At 44.3% G+C, this 16,887-nt stretch overlaps 1 protein-coding gene across 2 annotated transcripts in view; it reads right to left on the reverse strand.

Moving 5' to 3' along the window:
- Nucleotides 1-16,887, reverse strand: part of LOC144782448 (sodium- and chloride-dependent creatine transporter 1-like) — a 338,796-nt gene that overhangs the window by 19,311 nt on the left and 302,598 nt on the right. Inside the window, exon 13 of one of the 2 annotated variants that reach the window (XM_078661814.1) lies at nucleotides 2,993-3,058. The exons of the other annotated variant lie outside the window; for it this stretch is intronic. Coding sequence (XP_078517940.1) covers nucleotides 3,041-3,058 — 18 coding nt within the window. The 3' untranslated portion in view covers nucleotides 2,993-3,040. The remainder of the gene's footprint in view (nucleotides 1-2,992; nucleotides 3,059-16,887) is intronic. 2 annotated transcript variants of the gene reach the window in all.

Raw genomic sequence — 16,887 nt, forward strand, 5'->3', positions numbered from 1 at the left:
CCTCAAGGCGCACCGCGCGCAGAAGCTTGAGCATCTTCTTCGACCTGAATCTGGAGCAGGCCATGCAGTTATCCTCGTTATGGTCTGGCGAGAGGCATTTATTACAGACCGGGTGCACGTCGATATGTGGGTATTTGGACCCGCAGACGGGACAGTATTTAAACGGGCTCCGCTCCATGTTGAAAAGTCGTGGTCTTGCAGCGATGAGAAGGCCTCGATGTCCGAAGAGTGATACGACTCCGTAGATTCCGACTCAAAGAGACGGAAGAACTCGAGACCGTACGCAAACAATACCGACGTAATGAAACAAAGGCCTTTTGGCCTTAAAGAAGCTAGTTTTCTCGGTTCCGACAGAGAGACGTCGAGACCGCATCCGAACCCAATGGCGGAAAAAAACAATCTGGGGATGGCGATGCCCATGCGCACTGTAGTCCAGGGGAGGAGCCACCTATCTCAGGATACTTCGAAGACTCTTCCAGGACAACAATGTGCGATCATCCGGACCCAACACTAGGCGGCGATCTAATGCAAAAGATATGAATTTAGCAGCCCACATGCCTCGAACATAAGTTTATTCTAAGAGCATAGATGGACATTAAAGAACACTGGTGTGAGAGAGGACATAAAGGAACCGCAAAGGTTAGCAACATTGCCGAAGAGGCCGATAGAGGAGGTTGTCGCTTGTAGCCTGCAGCTAAAGAATTGACTCAACTCTGAGGTTAATCAACCAATTGAGAAGAATGGGGTGTTCAAATGGGTCGAATACTACAGACTTCTCTAAAGGACTACAGGCACTCACCGGGCTAGCCATCAGGCTTGCTCTTGGACAATGATGACTAACATCTTAGTAGGACAAGAAAGGTTTAAATTGGGTCAAACATTGGCTGAGATTTCTAGATCAGTGCAAGGAGGAGAAACTATTGCCTTCAAGATAAGGATCAACATAATAATAACGGTCGCTGTCGGACAATTGATGTCTGTAATTTATTTATGCATGTCAGGCTCATATCCCATAGGAGCTGGGAATGTCCTCTACTTTCATAACTGTTGATTGTTACTCCATGGAAGCCAAAGTGAATGATGCCAAGTAGATGCACCTTGAGTAATTATCTGTGAGCTCAACAAACCAATCGAATGCAGTAAATCCACTGTGCACAGTTTAGGTGATACACCACGTCTAACCAATGAACTAAGCAAACCAGAAACTAACCAGTTCACTAAATACACCAAACCCTACTCAGTGATCCATAATATTTCCAGAAATAAACAAATATACCATTCCAAAGGAATACACTAAGTACACAACGACCAAAGAAAATAAATGAACACTCCTTGCCCCATTCAAGAACCCTGACCACAACCTGCATCAAGAAGTGGACTAAGTAAGGAAGTTGAATCGTGGTACACTTTGCTGTGATGGGGAGTTACGTAAAGCGCTGCTAGTTCCTTTCCCACTGAAAGGGTCGTTCTGAAACCTGTGCAGAAGCAGACAAGCTCACATTTATGACTGAATGGTAACAAAATGCCATTTGATACTGAGAACAGTACAAGAAGCATCAAACCCCTTTTTTTCAAGTGAAATATGACAAGAGATCTGAAAGAACTGGTGGCCCACTTGGAGGAATCATCTCAGACGTTCTGCTCTTAATTACACTAACCCACCCAGGCTTTGACTCCAAGTAGAAGTATTACAACTGTCTGTAGATGAAAACCCTTCTTGTAAGGTTCATCCACCTGGAGTGTTGTGCAGATAGGATAAGAGAAACCGGGCATAATTCACCAACAATGTTAGTTTATACAAACAGCACTTCACCATGTGGTAATCATGAAAGTAATGCAACTGTACCCTAACACCAAGCAGAACAGCCTTATCATCCACAGCAGATACCACTGACAAGCCTTTCATGACTCCTTCTTAGCAAATCTGTTCCCTGATCTGTTGTGGAAAGTGTCAATGTAATATCGAGCACATTCGACTTTATTTTGCTCAAGTTCTACAAACACCTCCATGTAGAATGGCCATAATCACCAGATCTCATACCTACATTTACTTGGCATCATTCAAATCAATTTTGCTGATGAAAAGCAATAACCTCCCATTTGACATTTCTCTATGAAACACAAAGACCAAATTCCATTAGTTAAAAAACACTTGTACCAAATATCAGTTTTCAAACTGAATACATAGTGCAAAACTCTTCAAAAGGCCTGCCAACAAAACACTTTCAATGTTGCAAAATCCCAGGGTTTTTGGAAATAAAAACCTCAAAGTAAATACGATGAACTTAACAGAACATCGTCATCAGAAACTGAGCTTCAACATTGCTTCTCCCCGGCTCTAGAACAAACTCAGGACTTTTGTGTCCACCTTTATATATACATGTAGAAGTGCTTTGTTCGTTTGCAGATGTATTTTTAATGTATTTTAATGTATTTCATTTTCAACCTTGTTCCCCCACTTTTAGCATGATACTATCTCCAGGTTGCAATGCATATTTAAAAATGTTGATAAGATTTTTAGGACAAAAATTATGTTGCTTTAGAAATATACTGGAAAACACACTCAAACTGCTCTCTTGCTCTCTACACAAACTTGACTGTTGTCTGCACAGTTCACACAATATTCTGCACACTACGTTACAACATCAGTCGCAACACCCATAACGTACTAATCATTTGTTACTACACAATTAAAACACACGGATACACAGTCGCCAAAGTATGATGGCGGGTCTAAATCAATAAATTTAGATGGCCCATTCAATGCTCAGCTAAGTACACAAGCAAACGTTCTTTCACAGCCACACTGTACATACAGACTCGTTCAGTGAACACAGTGCAAAGGGCATCGCATCCACAATCAACACCACCATTCCATTAACTAGATAACTGTGTCACTGCATCCGGTACATGCCCTGTCCCAATCCAAATACATCATCATATTGTGTACTACATGTATACAGTGCAACTGCGGGTTGCTGCTGGGACTTACAGTAGCTGCTTAGCGCGGGATGTGCTCGTGGCAGCAAAGGAGAGCTCATCAATGGTGTGAGTGGTTCTGCAATTGGAATTTTACAAACACCAGAAAAGCGAAATAAAGTAAAACAACTCTCCATCACAACGCTGGAAACTTGTCACTTTACTGAAGTATCCATACACTGAACCAAAATAATTAACTCTGTTTGTTGGCTATGCAACAGAACTGTTAACAAAAAAATATCTAGTGGAAAATACTGCTCTTCGTTTTTTTATATCCATGACCTTAGCTTGTGTATATATATATATATATTTCATTATACACAAATGGGTTATATTCCCACTGGAACAATATTCTATAACATATGAGAAATCGGAGTTACGCCTACTTGCAAAAAACAATGTTTTTAAATACTATGCAGTTTTCATACGATCTGAAAATTCTGATAAAGATCACATTAGTAGGTGAGATATCAACAATACTAAGGCATGGAATGGTTTAGTTATGATTAGGACCAACTACATGCCAGTGTGTGATACACTAGACTGTATAAGCAGACTGTGGCAAAGAGGTCAAATATTTTTTATATTATGCATTTATAGGTATGACACATGAAGAAATAGGACTTCCTACATACTGAGTACAGGGCCATGTTGACAATGTTTCGTCCCGTTACATAATTCTATCCACTGCCTTCTTCAGCACAAAATTATACATGTTCAATTTATTAATTTCTAGCAAAACCAAATAGGCGTTTCAGATTTGTATAATACTGCAATTCAAAAGGGAAGCATACGAATCCATGGGGTCATAGGCCATGGAACAGTCTGCAATAAAAATAATTATGGGCTAGAAAGGTTACATACTCGTTCTTTCACTTTACGGAGGCCTTCGAAGACTAGTCCTAAGCACCAGCATACTGCCAAACAGTATGAAACAAGAACTGCAGAAGCCTTTACACTCTTGAGTTGCTTGCAATGGATGCTCAACCAATAATGGTTAGCCCTAATTAAACCGCTTTCTGTAAATCCTACATTTGAGGTTATTTCTTGCCCTGTGTTGAGAAGGACAGAATACATGCTGAAGTTTCTGCATTAATCCATGTGTCTCTATGCAAAAAAAGCAGTTTGCATGCATGGTAACTGAGGTGGAGACAAAAAAGGAAACTGGTGTTTAAAAAGCCCGAGCACAGAAAAACACTAGTCATATTAAAGTATATGTATACATAAAGAACACTTAGCTTCTACAAGTTTACATTAGTCAGGAAATGAGGTGGTCTGGATTTCTGCAAAGCTCTTTCCCTGCATGCAAGATGTGTGGTTTAGTAGGAAATATGCAGACTGTGGAGAAACCATTTTAAACACAGCCCATTATTCTCCTGGACAATAGGATCTTATCAGCTAAGATTGAGACAATTAAAACAATATTAGCCTCTGTGAAAAGAAGTGGTGAAGCATGTTTCACTATTTCAATAAGCGTGGCTCTTTAGTCTTTGTGTAATTGCAATGTGCAGCACAGAGATGTATTCATACAATTTTATCAGGTCAGCCATGCGGAATTGTGTACATGTATCCAGGTAAAATACATGACTGTAAGCACCTATGTTTTGTTCTTTAAGTTTTATGAGAAGTGGTAACACTGACTTAGTAAGCCACCCTAAGAATAATGTGAGGGGTTTGTATCAAGTGGCATAAGGCCAATGTTTTACTTGTTTTGTTAAACGCCTCCTTGGTGTATGTATCTTGTCTTGGTCTGTCATGAAATCAGTGTAATGACCGGTAAATCTAAACCAACATTTTTTATTAGCAACTGTTAGAAGGTGGTTCTGACACTATGGGCCGCCCGGATTTTTTGCTTTTTGAGCACCTAATTGTTGAGCTTTTACTGCAGGGGAGTCTCATAAGTTGGGACTCACCCACAGTGAACTCAGAATGTAAGAGACTCTATGGGGATTTTACTGGTGTCCCCCTGGCTTGACCAGGCCACTGCGCAGCAGCTGGAGTAAGGGGCACTGGGCTGGTTACATGCAGACACATGTGTACATGCGTGTGCACACGGTTAGGGGCTGCGCAGGAGAGATTCCTAGCGTGCGCAGTATAGGACCAGCTACAGAGTGAATGATATGGCAGGAGTTATGCGGACTTGTTGACATGGAATAGCCTTTATACACTGGAAAGAAACATGCCAGGTAAAGTCAGTGTGTTTTACTATGTTTTTCACTTCATTATTCCCTTATGGGGATGTGGAGCCAATGGGCTAAAGTAACTTCCATAAGGCCTTCCGATTCCCGACACGCACTAAAGTCCACTGTAGCGTATGTGAAAAGAAGTATTCTGCAAAGTCCCAAGTCATATTTGTACTGCTTTTGGGTCACCCAGAAATGTCATATTTCTCTGAGTCACTGGCTGGGGTCTGATCTTCCCTCCAAGGAGAGAAGATAGGTGGAGCTACAGACTAATCCATCAGGAGCTGTCACTGGGTGGCAGGCACCAAGCTGAACCAAGGTGAAGGCAGCACTGGGGGAAGCAGACCATGTTGCCGGAGACACTGGACAATGCCATTTTGAATAAACTCAGAGGCTGGACAAGAAGGAGGGGCAGGGGCAGGGAAGTGATGTGTCGCTGTGTGATAGGGCAAACAGAGACTCCCTGCCAGCCCCCTCCTCAAATTCTTAAAAGAACTTGCACAGGAAGAGAAGCTCTATCTGGGGTGTGGTCTGCTGAGGCGGAAGGTGCTGGAGCCTGGCAATGGGCAGTTGGAAGGAGGTACCCCCCTGACTGCGTGCCCTAACAGCACCAGAAGAAGAGCCCAGGATTGGTGCGCAGAAGAAGGGGCCTCTGCTCAGGGAGAAGAATGGCCCAGGAGAAGAGCCAGCCGAAAGGCTGGCACATGGAGCCAGTGAAGACCGCTCCCTGCAGAATACACTCTCTTGGAGACCCGGAGGGCGAAGGAAAATGCCCCAGTGGCTGGGGGACGCCACCAGGAGCAAGAAGATGCGAAAATGGGGCAGATCGGACCCCTAGGTGCTGAGATATGGCCCCCGGAAAGTAGGCGACCTTTGAATCCTAAGGAGACCGACGACGAAGCACGTGGGGATCCGCAGCCGGTCTCAGAGATGCCCCTGGGGTGGGTCAGGTCCCATGGGCTGCCCCCAAGGAGAAGTAAAGATGGGGAGCGCCATCACGCTCCCCGTGAAAATGCCCCCATGGGGTGCCAGGAGCCCACCCTGGCCCCGACACTAATGGTGATGGGGGCACGCCGTCGCGCAACCCCGTCCAGAGGAGGAGGGGCCCGGGCCCCGAAGTGGCAGAGTGATGGGGAGCGCCGTTGCATCCACCCCCCCCCCCCCAAGATGTGCGGGGGCCCGAGATCCCATCCCCGGGCCCGAGTGTGGACGAGGTGGGGGAGTGTCGTTGCACTCCCCTGAAGACCCGCGGTCTGCCCGCCGGAGCTCGCTGACCACAAAACAAATGCTGGTTCCCGCGGCAGCATGCAAAGGTGCTAGCCAGTCGGGGAGCCGGAGGAAGCCGCCAGGGGCGGGGTCCCCGAGCGGCTCTACAACCAGGCGGGGTCCACGGGTGGGACTGGGGCCCCGCAAGCCCTGAAACTCTGCAGAGCGGCTGGGGATGGGCTCTCCGATCCGTGACACTCAACCTGGGGGTCCGGGTGAGACCGGGCCCCCCACCGAGGCACAGGAAGAGACGCAAAGCGCCATTCCCACGATTGCGGCTCTTCACGGCACAGCGGGAGAGCCGCTGCTATGATATTCATAAACAGGAGCCTGAAGCGCCCCATGGGGGAAGGATCGTTTTGGTGCTTGGTGTCTCCCCAGAGGAGGGGGGTCACCGTCAATTGAGAAAAGGTGCTGGGGGGAGCTGCTGGAGAAGCGCAGTCTCCCCTCCCCCCGTCCCCTCCCTAGCATGAAGGGAAGTCGCACCCTAAGTCACATGAGGATTTAAAAAGAATAACCCCTCAAGGGCTCAGACACGATTGCATCACCTCCTAGGCTGGAACTTTTGTTCTACAGCTGAGGGTGCATTATGGAGTGAAGGGCTGAGTTGGGGATATCTTGAGAAGGGCATCCCCTGGAGGTTAATGGTGTAATTGCATGGAAATGCATTTACTAATGTTTTTTTTTTTTTGATGGACTGAATTTCACGTGTTTAATGTGAAGTAGATGTAAAGTAATGTCATAAGCAAAATGGGGTTATGTTGTCAAACATTCCTGCTAGGGTGGCTGGCTGTATATGCGTAATTCTGTGATCATCTGCGATGCCTTTAGGGGCTGTAATTGCCATGCATTTTTAATGATATCCAAATGTTATGAGTACTATCATTCTAAAGTGGTGCTTAAACATGTATTCTTGCTGCTGTTAGGTGAGGAACAGCCCAGACTGTTAGCCCTTCAGACGTAGAGGTGCATTCTTAATGGTCAGTAGGAGATGCTCAGTCAGGGTTATGTATCACCAAGGCAAGTGTACCCATTTTTAATGCTGGTTGAGGTAATGGGGTGGGTCGCCACTGGGATGGTGCCAGTGCGCAGGGCCCATGCCCCAGGTTATGATCAACTAACTGCATTGGGGCAAGATGATGTGCATACATGGGGGTGGTGGTACTAGACCCCACCCCCCTGAGGGAGGGGTGGAGATGTCATGCAATGTCACAAAGTAATTCCAACAGCTTATGTATATTTGTAAATTGGTGCCTAGTATTAAGTACAGTGTGCGTTTAATAAATGTACTCTTACTTTGATAAAGCAAAGTACAGACTGGACAATCAATTATTGAGTGTTATTTTTGCGCACCTGCAAACGGAGATTACTAGCCCACACCACCTCCCTTGAGTAAGCCTCAGACTGCTCTGCAACGCTACCCTCCGAGAGTCAGGCGCTACAATTGGGTGTTTGGTTCCCAGTGAGGGACAAATGTAGTCATGATACTTGGGCAGGCCTCACAGATGCTGCCTCGTTTTCCAACAGCAACAAGTAGGAGAGGAGAGAACCTAGGAGGTGCAGCAAGATGTGCACGGCCTTAGGAGCAATCAGCAATCCACCTCTATATCAAAACAATGTTTGGATGATAAATAAATAGTAGGTGAATAGCAAAGCTGCCACTACCAAACACACTTGCGGCGGAAAACTATAGAATCTACTGATTGCATTTTGTAATCCAGAACCATGTTAATAAAATAAAATACTTACTTCTAACTCTGTTTTCCATTAAGGATATCTTCCTTTTATGCTTTACATTGATAAGTTCCCCCATCATCAGGAAGAAAGTACCACACTTTAACCTTTGCTCTGCCAGCCGTATAATTATTTCTTGTGGACAAATAGGGATAGGTATGTACGAGGTAAACCGCATTCAAAATCTAGAACGGTTTCTAAAAAGAACTAGAGTAAACCATAACAAAAATACTTTGCATAAAGGAGACCAAGCTTTGTCACTGTCTAAATCTATAAACCTCTCTTGCCAGGTTGAAAGGTGGTTATCAATAGGGGAAGATACCATATACTGCAGAACCACAGTTACAGGTACATAACTTTCTTCTTCAGTATAGTATCTTTCTCAATCATAACCTTGGAAGTGGAGTATAAAGCACAAGCTGTACAACAAGGATTGTGAGACCTTTTGTGGAAACACTTCTAAATGATGAAAAGCTGATCGAAGATATATTTACCAGTTTTAGTGAGCTCAGTCATCAGCCTAGGAATGAGGACACCGGGGACAAGTATGTAAAACTGTGCATCTCTTGCCAAACAAAATCCAAAGGAAACCATATTGACTTGGAAATGTATTATTGGCTTCAGCTTGACCTTTGAATATAAGTCCATTTGCCGCAAAACATTAATTCTACTATTCTTTGTCTTCGTAATAAAGGCGTCTTATACCTGAAATGTAGATGTAAGCTGCTAATACTGGAAAATTGGGAAAGGCAACCCCATGTGGAAATTACAACTACATATCCCGCTGATGGGTATAGAGACACATTCAGCGAGATCTCTAACAATGGAAAACCTCAAATTAGATCTTACACCTGCAAATCCAGATATTTTGCTTGCCAAAAACACTGCAAACCAGGTCGTTCTGTAAAATATGCAAATCATGCCAAGTAAGGATAAACTGCTTACCTGTAATTCTAGTTCTCTTCGGGGAACACTCAAAGTCATAAGCACCGAACAGTCCTGCCCACATACGAGGACCCCAGAGCACATATCAAATATAATATATATATATGTTTATGTTTCGATTTATCAAATTACGTAGTTCTTTATATATACACACATACACATACAGACACACAGCCTATAGAAAAAAAGGCTAAAGAATGCTCAAATTACATTGAAAAAAACCCTTCATTTAAAATGCCTCATAACTACTCAACATTTCTGCAGCACAAAAAATAAACTTTAATGTGCAAAACACTGCTATCACTTGAAAGGAACCAGTAATGGAATGTAAAGCATTGTTAGCAAATAGGCTGCATTGGAAACACAATAGATAAAAAAAGTGGCACTGTGCCTTTAAGACCCCAGAGGACCTCCTACATCCCACCATACCCTACAGGTGACACTTAGGTCAGGTCTTCAAAGTGAGTTAGTGTAAGAACAACATAAAACAGCTGCTGCATTAAAAATTCATCGGGGGGAGGAAGGAGGTTTGCTTATGACTTTGATAAGTATTCCCCTATATGAGAACTAGCATTACAGGTAAGCAATTCATTCTTCTCTTCCATGGATACTCATCAATAGTCATAAGCACTGAATAGAATCGCAGGCACATCCCATATTCCTGCGTACAAACAGAACCATTTGATAGCAGGAGAAGGCATTTCTTAAAGAAGCATATCCTACAAGAGCATCTGCCAGAGTGTTTGAGTCAAGACAGTAACGCTTAGCAAACGTATGTACCCATTTCCATGTTGCTGCCTTGTAAATCTCCGCGATGGGTACATTTCTGAGTAAAGCAGCAGTAGCCGCCTCACCCCTTGTAGAGTGAGCTTTGGGTCTAGAAAGTAGGCACTTATTGGCTAACAGGTAAGGAAGCACTATACAAGATACTATCCACCTAGGGATGGTTTGTTTGGAAGAAGCCATACCTGCTCCCACTGGACCATAGTTGATAAACGGATGTTCAGATGATCAAATTTCTTTTTTTCAGTCTAAGTAAAATTGAATGGCTCTATTAAGATCCAAAGAATGTAGAACTCTCTCTGCTGGAGAGGAAGGGTTAGGAAAAAAAGTTGGAAGATAAATGATCTGATTGATGTGGAAATCAAAGATCAGCGTTGGCAGGAAACTTGGAAGTGTTATCATGACCACCCTGTTCCCATGAATAACCAGATAAGGTTATTTAGCATGTAGAGCTTGGATTTCACAGACTCTGCGTGCTGAAGGAATGGCAACTAGAAAAACAGTCTTCCATGTAAGGTGTTGTAAAGAAGCCTTGGGCATCGGTTCCAATGGGGAACCCATTAGCTTTTCAGAGACCCACATTAATCTCCCATTCAGGAGAAGGTGACCTTACAGGGGGGTAGACAGTCTTAAAACCTTTTAGAAAGTATTTGACTACAGGCATTTGAAAAAAGGAAACCTGCGTGGGAGACTTTCTGTAGGTAGTAATGGCCGCAAGATGCATCTTTATGGAAGGAAACTGTAGGCCAGACCTAGCTAGATGCAAAGGATAAGGCAAGATGATACTTTCTTGGCTGATGACCATTCTGGGCACACCACAAATAGAATCGCTTCAATTTGAAAGAATATGATTTCCTGGTGGAAGGTCTTTTGGAAATGTCCATAAAGTCCTGCAAAAGACCTAAGTGTCCATACTGGAGGAATTCAGGAGCCATGCTGTCAAGCTCAGCGAGGGCAGGTTGGGTTGGAAGATCTGCCCCCGAGTTTGTAAAGGAGATCCTGTCTGCATGGCAACCTCCTGTGTGTTCCTTCCGACAGAGGTTGCAGGTCCAGAAACCACCATTGGTGAGGCCATTCGGGTGCTAGGAGGATCATTCTGGTTTTGGATCTGTAAAACTTCTTGATCACTGCCGGAATCAACAGGATTGGGGGAAACGCGTAGGGAAATAAACTCTGGCCTGTTTATCAAAAGGGCATTCCCTTTCAACCCTGGTCAGGAGAACGCGCAAAGCTGTTGCATTTTTTGCTGCATTCGTCTGCAAACAGGTTGGTTAGCGGCAGTTTCGTGTGATGTCTTCGTTTGGTATCCAGTTGTAGGCGTCACTGAAGTTGCGACTAAGAAAGTCTGCTTGAGCGTTTAGTGTTCCTGGTAGGTGGATAGCTGACAATTGTCAGGTCCCTGGCAAATAGCCACTTCCATTTGGCTTGCGCCTCCGGAGACAGGGGGCACGACCGGGTTCCTCCTTGCTTGCTCAAGTAGTGCATTGTAGTTGTGTTGTCTGTTAATATCAGGATGGAGCTTGTGTTTATGGAGGGATAAAAGGACTTGAGGGTGAAATGGAGTGCCTTCAGCTTCGGCATGTTGATATGGTACAGATGCTCCTTGTCCGACACAGACCTTGAGTTTGTAGAGATCCTATGTGGGCTCCACAACCCAGGAGGGAAGCATCTGTGATCAGAGTCTGTGTGGGAAGTACCTGGTAAAAAGGAACTCCTATGAGAAGGTGATGACTCTACATTCACCACTGGAGTGACTGCTTGGCATCCTGTGAGAGAACCACTCTGTCCTCCCAGAGGTCTGAAAACTGAGACCACTGGTCTTCCAGCATTTGTTGTAGCGGCCCAATGTGTAGTCTGGCATTAGGCAGAATGATGAGGGCATCGAACCCTACTTGTCTGTCCGATGCATGAGGAGTGCGAAGACAGGGTGACACTTCATGTTGATGAAGGATAACCTCTTTTCCGAAGGATACATTCTTGCGCCTTTTGTAGCCAGGATCGATTCCAAGGAGTGTATGTTTTGAGTTGGGACTTGCGTTGACTTCTTGAAATTGATTTGCAATCCCAGATGTTATACAGTTTAGAGGCATATCTGAAAATGTTCCTGAGTTAGGACAGGAAAGGAGCTTTATATCAGCCAGTCTTCTAAGTATGAGCAGACAAGTATTTTCCTTCTCCGCAGGCATGCTGCGATCACCGCCATGCATGTGGAGAAAGTGCGAAGTGCTGACTTGAGCCCAAAGGGCAGAACCTTGCACTGGTAGTGGGTGGATGCTACTCTCAAACACAAGAACTGCCAGTGTTTTCTTGCGATCAGGTTTTGGAAGTAGGCATCCTGAAGATCAATTACGCACATCCAGTCCCCCAGATGGAGATGGGGTAGATCTGAAGGGTAAGCATCCGGAAATTCTCCCTGTGGATGAACTTGTTTAAAAGCCTCAAGTCTAGAATAGGTCTGTACTCTCGATTTGGCCCTTTCTTTCCTGAACCAGAACATAGCGTTAGTATGTTCCTAGTCCTTTCTGGTAGACTGGAACCTCCTAAATGGCTTCTTTTTTGGAGCAAAGTGTGTTAAGGTTTGTAGCAAGGTTTGTTGATATCAAGATGTTCTCCTCAGTGGAACAGCAGGAGGAGGAGGAGGAGACTTGAACCTGATGGAGTAATCATTTTGCACACTATTCAAGCCCCATTTGTTTCTTGTAATTTTGCGACACTCGTCCAGGTGTGTTACAATACTTCCCCCCCCCCCAATTGGATTGGAAAACAGAGAAGGGGAAGCAGTCGCTCATTGTTTAGCTGGTGTTTGGGCAGAGTACACTGACGGATGAGGAGCACCTCTTTCTCGAGTCGGTCGGCGAGGATGGTAATGCGACCTGGCATGGTGTTGCTGCTGAGTTGCCAAATTAGGGGCTTGAACCCTTTGCTGGTAAGAGTGATGATCTTAGGGACAGGATCTGCGGCAGAGTTCTATGTGCTTCTCAATGCCTACTGTCTTAAGAGTATCTGGCTCAGAGTTGATTTTCGCCTCTTTATTGGCCACATGTGTTCCGAATAATGAATTGCCGGGTGAATAGCAGATCGAGTATTCTGTGATGAGCCTCAGGTTTAAGACCTGTAAGGCGTAGCCAGGAGGATCGTCGGGCACAGATCCCATGAGAGTATCCGTGGGCTGTGAGATCAGATGCATCAGCAGCTTCATTATTGACTTGGTTTTTCCACTAAACCACCCTCTTGCAGGATCTCCTGAAAGTCTTGCCTGTCCTCTTTTGGCAACTTTTCAGTAAATCTGGACAGTGAGTCCCAGTGCGATCTGTCGTACCTCCATAAGAGTGCGGAGGTGCAGTGACTTTAATAAAAGATGTGAAGATATTGCACATCTTTTTGCCAAGGGTCAATTTACTTACTGTCTTTATCAGAGGGCACTGTAGGTGATGATGCCCCTTGATGCATCTTTCAGCAGCAGCTATTATACCGGAGTCTGGTGGTGGGCCAGATCTGAGGAAGATAGGGCCTTAGTGCCAGGTGCCTTGTACTTCAAGATAAGTGAAGGTGCAGCACCCACAGATGCTGGGGTGAGAAGCGCCTGCAGTGCTGGTTCTAAAAGACCAGGAACTAGAAGCAGCATTGGTCTGGATGCCACTCTGTGATCGAGAGTTTTGAATATCACTGAAGCACACGTGAAAGGTGCAGGTGTGTTGATATTTAGTTTTGTTGCCCTCTGACATAATTGAAGGTGAGGAGGTCATCCACCGGCGAGATCCTTGTTGGAGGTGAAGCCGACAATGTTGGTGAGTTATCTCTCACCGATCAGTGAGAAGTGGAAGTGGACCATGAGGGAGACCTGTGTGTCTCTGGGATCTAGATCAAGGATATCTGGATGCTGTACTTCTGTGAGGCATCTTAGATCTCGATCTCCATCTCTGTGAGGTCCTGGTTGGTGATCTTCTCCCCTGTGGGGACTTAGATCTTCGCGGAGGTCATGTTTGTATCCGAAGAAGTGATGATGGAGCCTCAGGAGAAAAAGTACAAGGAGGAGTACTTTTTGGAGGAGAAGTCTTGAGAGACCCTAGATGGGGAATAGGTTTGGGAGTATTCCAAGCCTGGACTCTGCTGTGGTACACACCATTTTTTGACACTCTCCAGCCAACATGGAGAGATATTGATCGTGTGAGTGTTAGATTTCTGTGCCATAGGCGACACCTGATCCCCTGACAAGATACAGACTTCTGAAAAGGGAGACCCACCTCTGGATGCCGATCTTCTTGCCCTAGACGTTGACCATGACCTCTCTGGTTCAGTTGTGACAGAATGTAACTAGATGTCGATGGGTGTCGTACCTCCTTCAACATCAGACTAACGGTTTCTGGTGCCGACGTAGACCGGCGGTGAGTCGGCAAATGCCCAGATGTCAATTCTACCGACTTTGAAGTTTGCTTCAACGTTCTTCTTGACGGTGCGTGTGCTATCTTTGATTTGGACGTCGATGAATACAGCCTTGACGTGGACTTTCTCTGGGTCGACGGGGCTGTCAGCTTCTGCCTTGATGGCGATCCCTCTGACAGTGGACACTTCAATGCCGATGCACGTGTAAGAGACCCTTTCGAAGTCGACCGTGATGCAGACGGCGAGTACACATGTACTTCTCTCTCTGTTGATCTCCCTGCTGATGGTATGGAGAACTACGTTTTTGTGTGTTTTTTCCGTTCTCCCTCTGTGTGCAGATTTGTCCAGAGAGGAGGGCACATTGAAAGGGGCATGAGATTCCCCCTCCCAGGATACTTGAAGGTCCCACCTTTCCACTATGTTGAAGGGCATGCAGTCTTATTTTCTGTCCTTCAATGTCCCCTTGGAAAGTTTCTGGCAGTCATAGCATGTCTCTGGATGATGCGAAGAAGGTAAACACACAATACAAACTGAGTGTAGATCAGATTGTCCCATCTTTTTGCCACACGAAGGGCATTTGTTGACAAGTGATGGCATTTTGTGACTGAGAAAAATAAAATTCAGTCTAAAGAATTGTTAAAAGTACAGGAGGTACTTAAAATTGTCAAGTAAAGGCAAAATCTTCTGCATTAGAATAGAAAATTCTGACAGGAATGTAAAAACTGATGGGCTCAGTGCTCCAGGATACTTACTGAAGGAGCCGGACAAAAGAATTGACCTACGGTCGCTTGTGGGGCATTTCGGGATGCAGGAGGTACTCTGGGGTCTTAAAGGCACGGTGCCAGTTTATATCTATTTAGTTTGCAATGCAGGCTATTGGCTAACAATGCTTTAAATCCCATTGGTGGTTCCTTTCAAATAAAAGCAGTGTGTTACACATTAAAGTATCATTTTCTGTGCTGCAGAAATGTTGAGTGGCTATAAGTCATTTTAAATTAAAGATTTTCAATGTAATTCGAGCATTTGAGCCGTTGTTCTCTATAGGCTGCATATTTATATATATATATTTCGTCTCTTGGGGTACAACATATTTTGATAAATCTAAACAAACATGGATAGATTATATTTGGTATTTGCTCCTGGGTCCCCACATGTGTGCCCGACTATTCAGTGCTTATGACTATTGATGAATATCCCCTGGAAGAGAATCTGCAGAAACGAGGATTACTGGTTTCACAATTCATGAAAAGGAGAGCACAGCTCCACTTAAAGCTTTCTCCAACTAAGGACAGTTTAACAGATTTACCGGTCTTTTTCCTGGGAGGCAATGGAAAATTGGCCTTTGGTCTGCTTATTCTCCTACCAGCTCTACAGATGTTACCTGCATTCATCCTCATCAGAAACCGAAAATGTTCTCTAAAGCAAAATAAAACATATGATAAAGGTACTTAATCAACAAAATCCTTTTTTAGCAAAAGCAATGGGAGGGAGGGTGAGAAAGTGCTGTGTTTTAGCAGCTCAAATTAAACAAAGACCTGTTGATTGTAGTGTCACACAAACAATGGGTAAACTAAAATATCCAGGTGACTTCACCCATGTGTTTGATGTTCCATCAGTTACCTTACGAAGCACAAAGTGTGCTGGAACATACAATAGCTTTAGATTTCATGCACAACCTAGTAAGAAATCCAACACTGTTTCTTAACAATAGACCTCTGAATCACAGAGAAGGAAAATTGACCAAGAAATGGAAACCACATCTACTGGAAGAAGAGAAGGAGGTGGGAAGGCCAACCATTCGAATTTTGTCACATCTGCAAGCCGCCTGTAAAACCTATAATACACAATGTGATTGGACAGTAAGGAAGGAATATTAAATTATACCTCAATTCAACACTGCTCTAGTCATGGTCACCCCGTCACTGGATAGACCAACTTTTTATTATGCAGGTTTCAGGCGAAAGTCTTGAAAACATGTAATCAGAAAAATAGGAGATATACAATAAAGGTCCAAAGGGACCGAAGGGTTGTCCCCATTGAATGGCTAATAAATAACATTTATCTTCCTGTTTTCGATTGATAGGAATGCGTACAAATTCATAGAAATCTAGAGATGTCCATGGATATAACTCACCATTCTTGCAAATGCTATTGACTCCTCTAAGATAAAGACATTACAATGATTACTCTGGTTTAGATTCTACATTCTAAATAGAGGAAATGTACATTACATCGAGTTCAACCATACAGAATAGAAACCATTCTAGAGTAGCATATTGCTAGAGTAGAAATGACCAATAGACTGGATTATCAACAGCCCTACTGAAGGCAGAGAGGTATGTCCTAAACGTATACAATTAAAAATCATACATGACTGGTATTTGACTCCCACTAAACTCCAATGAGTAGAAGAAGGGTTTGGACTGATGATATCACAACTGTGGTGGCTATTACCTATGTGTTCACAGGAGCGGTCAGGACATCAAGAAATACTAGTTCTGGACGAGGCATACAATCTCCTCTCCCGCTGCACAGACTTTCCTCAAAGAACTACACAACTTGATTTTTTCGGGTGCAGTTGGTATTCTAAGGTTTTGGTTCACTTTCAAATATG

Source organism: Lissotriton helveticus, chromosome 9, assembly GCF_964261635.1.
Source record: "Lissotriton helveticus chromosome 9, aLisHel1.1, whole genome shotgun sequence".
NCBI classification, from domain to species: Eukaryota; Metazoa; Chordata; class Amphibia; order Caudata; family Salamandridae; genus Lissotriton; species Lissotriton helveticus.